The 7,035-nt window shown below is 34.4% G+C and overlaps 1 protein-coding gene across 1 annotated transcript; it reads right to left on the bottom strand.

The window, feature by feature from the left end:
* Window positions 1-1,944: 1,944 nt before the first annotated feature.
* On the bottom strand, window positions 1,945-4,851 carry LOC136819520 (TNF receptor-associated factor 6-like). The gene is made up of 4 exons (XM_067075755.1): window positions 4,696-4,851; window positions 4,223-4,462; window positions 3,733-4,027; window positions 1,945-3,375 (listed from the first exon to the last, which is right to left on the bottom strand). The coding sequence occupies exons 1-4, from the start codon at window positions 4,759-4,761 to the stop codon at window positions 3,020-3,022; spliced, it is 957 nt and encodes a 318-aa protein (XP_066931856.1). The 5' UTR covers window positions 4,762-4,851; the 3' UTR covers window positions 1,945-3,019.
* Window positions 4,852-7,035: the final 2,184 nt, after the last annotated feature.

Genomic DNA, 7,035 nt, shown 5'->3' with positions numbered 1-7,035 from the left:
AATCCATCCACTATGAAAAAAGTCAAAAACATTTCGATCGATCTGTGTATTGTTTATAAGTACTTGACCTGTCCCTCTTCACTGTATTATAAAAAGAAAAAGACAAAATACATATAAAAGAGCGTCCCACTACCGTCCCACCTTAGCGTCCCACTACCGTCCCACCTTAGCGTCCCACTACCGTCCCACCTTAGCGTCCCACTACCGTCCCACTTTAGCGTCCCACTACCGTCCAACCTTAGCGTCCCACTACCGTCCCACCTTACCGTCCCACTTTAGCGTCCCACCTTAGCGTCCCACTACCGTCCCACTTGAGCGTCCCACCGTCCCACGTCCCACTTCTCCAGTATGCCGAGTACAAATGCCTGATTGCAAACTCTCGTTGCGGCTAATTTCTGAATGCAAACAACAAATTAAAAATGTAAATTGTTTCCAAAACATTTTGTTTTTATTTGAATTGTATAATAAATGTTTTTAATACTGAAATACTAAGAATTTTACATTATTTTAAATGAATATAAAAAAAATCTAAGCAAATATCTTTCAGACGTTCAAAGTCTTTTTCTCTAGTTTATATGGTGCAAATCATATACCATTGTTTAGTATGTTTAGGAATATAAATAAGCATAATTTTTCATATATATTGGGTTCTTCCAGAAAATGTTCTTACATGGTGAGGGGGGGGGGGGGGGGGTGGAGGATATAGTGTCCGGGGGTTAGTGAAAAATCTAACAAAATTTGCCTTGTCCGGGCAATAAATATGCTCTGTTTGGGGGTAATTTGCTCTGTTTGGGTGTAATTTTGAATGTCCAGGTGGTCAACTGATGCTTGTAAACTGATGCTTGATGTAAATATCTAAAAAATGTTATATCTTCCACCCCCCCTATATTCAATTTTATTCTGGAAAAGCCCATTGGAAATAAAAACCACAATTAGTGCGAATATTAAAAGCAGCTTCACCAATAAATTGTAAGAGACTTGTGAAAACAAAAAAATTAAAGCAACAACCAACCAAACTCTTATTAATTCCATACTGTAATTACTCTTAAAACATTAAACAAAATTAAAGTCCTTTTCAAATTAACTGTCAGTCAATTGTAAATAGCTATGTATAACCAAATCTAAATAGATTAATTTGAATTACTCAAGTTACGATTTATTACTTTTTGAAAAAACTAGTCCTAACTGGGATATTATCATATGAGAAATATTTGAAAACATTTCGAAAATGAAGATAAAAAATGAAGCAGACAAAATCAACTCCTGATAGAATTAATATCAAAATACCATTTTCATACCAGTACATTTTCAAACTTTGAACATTACCACGGTGTCGAAACTATCCTTAGAATGGTCCTGGCTCAATGATGATCTAAAGTTAATTAACTAAAATTTATCTTTCTTTAAAAGAACGATCAAAGTCTATTTGGGGATGAACTTTATGTGAAAGCATTGAACCAAGACAATTTTAACGAAACTTGATCCAAACATGTATAACGCTTTAGATATCTGACTGGATAGACTTAAGGTGTATATTTTGCACATTGATAATGTTCCAAAGTTTTCAAAAGCCTGAATGTGATAATGGTAATTGAAAGTGTATGCTACCATGAGTTGATTTCTTTACTTCTTCATCTTTTGTCTGCATTTTCCAAATTCTTTCAAAATCTGCCAGTTTGATAATATTCCACTTAAGATTACCTTTTCAACGAGCAAGAAATTGCGGCCTAGAATAAATGGATTAATTTTTGGAAGGGATTGGTCTCTTGGATAATCCTATGAAAATCAACACAAAAAGTATTTTTCAGTTTTTATGCATTTTTTGTAATTTCCAATGTATCAGGTTGAGTCCCCGCCAAATTTAACAAAATTCATCATTCGAAAACTTAAATTCCCGCCAAAATTAATCCATCTAAGGCAATTCAAACTATCTATGTTAAGATTAAAGTTATCAGCATTTTATTAACTAATAGCTAATTTGAAAAAAAAAACTTTTAAAAGGCAAAAAATATTAGAAGATACCACCCACAAAAGAATTTACAAGAGTGAAATATAACAATGATATCCAACAAAATCTATCATCTAGAATATAGTGCTTCTAGAACCTGAAATTTTTAAATGTTATGATATAAGACTAAAAGTGATTTATAAAAAGTACTGAAGTACTAAAACAACAAATTTAAAAAATGACCTAAATGACCTAGAAAAACGAAGTATTATTTACAAAACACAATTTTACTTATATTAATCAAGATGCTTTGATGATTTTAATTGTACTTTTAATATTACTACTGATAGAACAACAGTCTCTTTATGATCGACAGCGTTGTTTCAAAATTACAATACTTTACTAAGAACACGATGATTCCAAAATATATTATCTTCAAACAGAATATTTTTGTGAGTCGTAGATTTTCTTCTTCTCGCGAAGTCTTCACCACTTTAAAAGTGAAACTAAGATGAAGGGGTATTCCATATTTTGTATTACTCTGCTTAGTCTGTATTTTCAATGCCCATGAAAACAACCAGAGTGTACGACCCCAAAACCAGAGTATACGACTCCAAAACCAAAACTTTTAAGAACATTTCTTAAGATCTATTTTTCAGTTACCAGTGAAATGTATTACTCTGTTTACTGTAGTCTGTATTTTCAATACCCATGAAAAACCCAGAGTATACAACCCCAAAACCAAATTTTTAAGAACATTTTTAAGATCTTCTTTTCAGTTTTCAGTAGCCAGTAAAATATATTACTCTGTTTAATCTGTATTTTCAATGCCCATGAAAATAACCAGAGTGTACAACTTTGAAGTCAAATTTTTAAGAAAGAAGATCATCTTTAAGGTAACCTTAGCTCGATAAAAACCGATATAAATTTACCATTTACCGAACATTACCAAGTCTGCTTTGCGCCGACATATCCGTTCTTGGGTGAGATAATCTATCAATCATTGATTGCTTAGTAAAACAAATGTTACTTTAACATTTTAACGTTCTGATTCATTCGATGTGAAATCAATTATGACGAAGACGAAGACTTAACTCTTACTTTGACGATCATTGTATCGTTGCTAACGTAATGCCTTTCCCGTAACGTAGTGTGCGGGATCATCTCTACGTAGCCGTAACCTTTATGGTTCCTCGGTGTTTTAGGGCGTAAGAACGCCTGCAGAGTTGGGCGTGCGAACAACTCCTCCTTAACATGGACAGGGTTTTGCGTATCTTGATCCATAATGGTCAACTCGAGACCGTCAGAGAATGGCCATTGGATAATGGAGTCGAATTCACCTTGCATCAAATGGACGAACATGGAGACGTGGGTACCAGCTCCTGAATCGATCCCGTTCAGATTTACGCGTAAACACATTTTGTACCCTAAACAAATAATAACGGAGTTTGAAGAAGATTATTCTTGTTATTACAGTCAACTTTCTCTTATTCAAGTCTCTATAATTCGAATCTTTCTGTAATTAGAAAAAATATTTTCTCGTCCCTTGAAAATCGAATTAGAGAGAGTTGACTGTATACAAATAGTAATCCATATCAATATGTGTACTCTGTTTCTTCGTTTGGAAAGGTTTGAAAAGAACATGAACCAAACGTGAGCACTTAACGATCCATAACTGTCAGAATTTACGATGTCTTCTTAAGATAATCAAACTAACAGGTGACAAAAAAAAATTCGAGTAAAAGTCCCAATGCCTAATAAAAATAAAAATAAGGAGCCCCTACCTGGTACTGCTGTATAGAACGGCTGTGAATGTATGGCTACCAACTCTTGATTCTTCGCTTGTTGAAATAAATTTTCGAAATTTGTTATTCTCCATGTGAAAGATCCACACCAGACTCTTGCACTGACTTCTGCGATCATACTATTCTGTTCTTGTATTTGTTTAGCTAGACCGTCCATTTTGGAATCCATATCCAGCTTGTTTTGTTTGAGTTCACTTCGACACATCTCAGTCACCGTTCGACTTTGAGTGATCTTGATCTCCAACTCCTTGATCTTAGCAGTATATTCTTTACTCTAAAAAATGATACGAGTTCGAAATCTTTTATGTAATCAAAAAAATCTTGTTTTTGTACTACTAATATCCAAAACCCTTTCCCAAAACATTCGAAGATTGGGATTGAATTGGTTGGTGACGGAATAGAGGATTTCATCAAATAAACCATTCGTTTAAAATGCTATCGCCATAACAGAAGCAACAGCTTAACTTACATCTCTTGGTGATAAACTTTTCATGGAAGAAGCACTATCTCTAGTGTCCCCATAATGAGAGTCAACATCCATTTTTTCGATGCCTGTCGAATGAGAAGATAGCTTAGATGCCTTCTTTAACTCCTCTTCTTGATCATTCACTCGTTTGGTTAACAGCTTGATTGCACCCAACATTTGTGTCATGTGTCTTGTAGCTGTTTGATCATCCAATAAATGTCTTTCGACATCAACTTTTGAACCCTACAGAAGGAGAAAGTTGAACTGAAAAGTGTTGATTCTTATATTGACCAAAACGAGGGTACCAGGATGCAAATGAAACGAGTACACGAGTACACAATCAGCAAATTACAAAAGTCTATCATCAACGTTCAAAAGTTCACATACTATCCCAGTATATACTAAACAAAATTATGATAATAACTATCTTTTGAAAATGAATTGTCGAAGAAGGAACACCTTTATGTCTAAAATACCTGAAATTCACAGCCAGCATCTTGGTATGGACAGTTCAATATCAGCTTTGGACAATCTGCTTCCATATGCTGCTTCAACTGTGAGAAGCGAAGAAAAATTCAATGTTAGATATTGGTTCCAGATTACAATTTTGGATTTGACTTCAACTCAAAAACATACTTTGAAATACAGCATGTAATCAACGAAAAAAGGCTTGCTTTATTAGGACGATGGCTTACTGTATTTTAAGAAATAAAATATTTCTAGAAATAAAATATTTCTAATTTGTAATTTAAGAAATATTTTATTTCTTAAAATACGAAAATGAGAAATATCCTTATAACTTATCAATGGATGATCCGAATGACATAACACTCCACTGATGTAAGGCACAGGAAGTGACAGTTTAGGACACAAAAAATTGACTTCATATGCTGACGTCAGCAAATTCTGCTAAAACATTACTTAAATTACGAAAATGAGAAATATAATGAACCCAAGTGGTATCTGCACGAAATTTTGCTCACAAACTTGTATTGGAAGGAGGAGGGCTTCTGCAAATTTTCATCTCGTTTTGCTGACCTTAGCACTTTTTATAAGAATATTTCTTAAATCGTAATTTTGAGAATAAGATATTTCTCAAAATACTAATTTAAGAATATGCGGAACTTTTGATTGGAAGATGGCAGCATTTTTTCAAATTTTGCATTCTTGTACCACATCATACTCCGGAGTCTCGGTCCAAATTTGAATCAATCCGATGACGTCATCGATTTCTATGGCAAAATCATAATTTTCAACTTATGCAGCCAAACGTGTAAGCTTGGCCAAAGCTAGAAATGGCCATAAATTCTGAACATACGAATAGCCAGTCGCCCAAATTTGCTCACAAACCGTATTGGTAGGAGGAGGGCTTCTTCTGCAATTTTCATCTCGTTTTGCTGACCTTAGCACTTTTTATAAGAATATTTCTTAAATTCGTAATTTGAGAATAAAAATTTTCTCAAAATACTAATTTAAGAAATATGCTCGACTTTTGATTGGAAGATGGCAGCTTTTCAAATTTTGCAGTCTTGTACCACATCATACTCCGGAGTCTCGGTCCAAATTTGGAATCAATCCGATGACGTCATCGATTTCTATGGCAAAATCATAATTTTCAACTTATGCAGCCAAACGTGTAAGCTTGGCCAAAAGCTAGAAATGGCCATAAATTCTGAACTACGAATAGCCAGTCGCCCAAATTTTGCTCACAAACTCGTATTGGTAGGAGGAGGGCTTCTGCAAATTTTCATCTCGTTTTGCTGACCTTAGCACTTTTTATAAGAATATTTCTTAAATTCGTAATTTGAGAAATAAAATATTTCTCAAAATACTAATTTAAGAAATATGCTCGTAACTTTTGATTGGAAGATGGCAGCATTTTCAAATTTTGCAGTCTTGTACCACATCATACTCCGGAGTCTCGGTCCAAATTGAATCAATCCGATGACGTCATCGATTTCTATGGCAAAATCATAATTTTCGACTTATGCAGCCAAACGTGTAAGCTTGGTCGAAAGCTAGAAATGGCCATAAATTCTGAACTACGAATAGCCAGTCGCCCAAATTTTGCTCACAAACTCGTATTGGTAGGAGAGGGCTCTGCAAATTTTCATCTCGTTTTGCTGACCTTAGCAACTTTTTATAAGAATATTTCTTAAATTCGTAATTTGAAAATAAATATTTTCTCAAATACTAATTTAAGAAATATGCTCGTAACTTTTGATTGGAAGATGGCAGCATTTTCAAATTTTGCAGTCTTGTACCACATCATACTCCGGAGTCTCGGTCCAAATTTGGAATCAATCCGATGACGTCATCGATTTCTATGGCAAATCATAATTTTCAACTTATGCAGCCAACGTGTAAGCTGGCCAAAGCTAGAAATGGCCATACAATTCTGAACTACGAATAGCCAGTCGCCCAAATTTTGCTCACAAACTCGTATTGGTAGGAGGAGGGCTTCTGCAAATTTTCATCTCGTTTTGCTGACCTTAGCACTTTTATAAGATATTTTTAAATTCGTAATTTGAGAAATAAAATATTTCTCAAATACTAATTTTAAAATATGCTTGTAACTTTTGATTGGAAGATGGCAGCATTTTTAAATTTTGCAGTCTTGTACCACATCATACTCCGGAGTCTCGGTCCAAATTTGGAATCAATCCGATGACGTCATCGATTTCTATGGCAAAATCATAATTTTCAACTTATGCAGCCAAACGTGTAAGCTTGGCCAAAAGCTAGAAATGGCCATAAATTCTGAACTACGAATAGCCAGTCGCCCAAATTTTGCTCACAAACTCGTATTGGTAGGA

The sequence above is a fragment of the Clytia hemisphaerica genome, unplaced genomic scaffold, assembly GCF_902728285.1.
Source record: "Clytia hemisphaerica strain Z4C2 unplaced genomic scaffold, Clytia hemisphaerica genome assembly, whole genome shotgun sequence".
NCBI lineage: Eukaryota > Metazoa > Cnidaria > Hydrozoa > Leptothecata > Clytiidae > Clytia > Clytia hemisphaerica.
This window is presented reverse-complemented; position numbering and strand designations above follow the sequence as displayed.

Coding starts and splice junctions, on each gene's coding strand:
- LOC136819520 (XM_067075755.1), bottom strand. CDS start 4,761: ATGGAAGCAGATTGTCCAAAGCTGATATTGAACTGTCCATACCAAGAT. Junction 4,028..4,222: donor AAAGTTTATCACCAAGAGAT/GTAAGTTAAGCT, acceptor ATCATTTTTTAG/AGTAAAGAATATACTGCTAA. Junction 3,376..3,732: donor GTTCTATACAGCAGTACCAG/GTAGGGGCTCCT, acceptor TTATTTGTTTAG/GGTACAAAATGTGTTTACGC.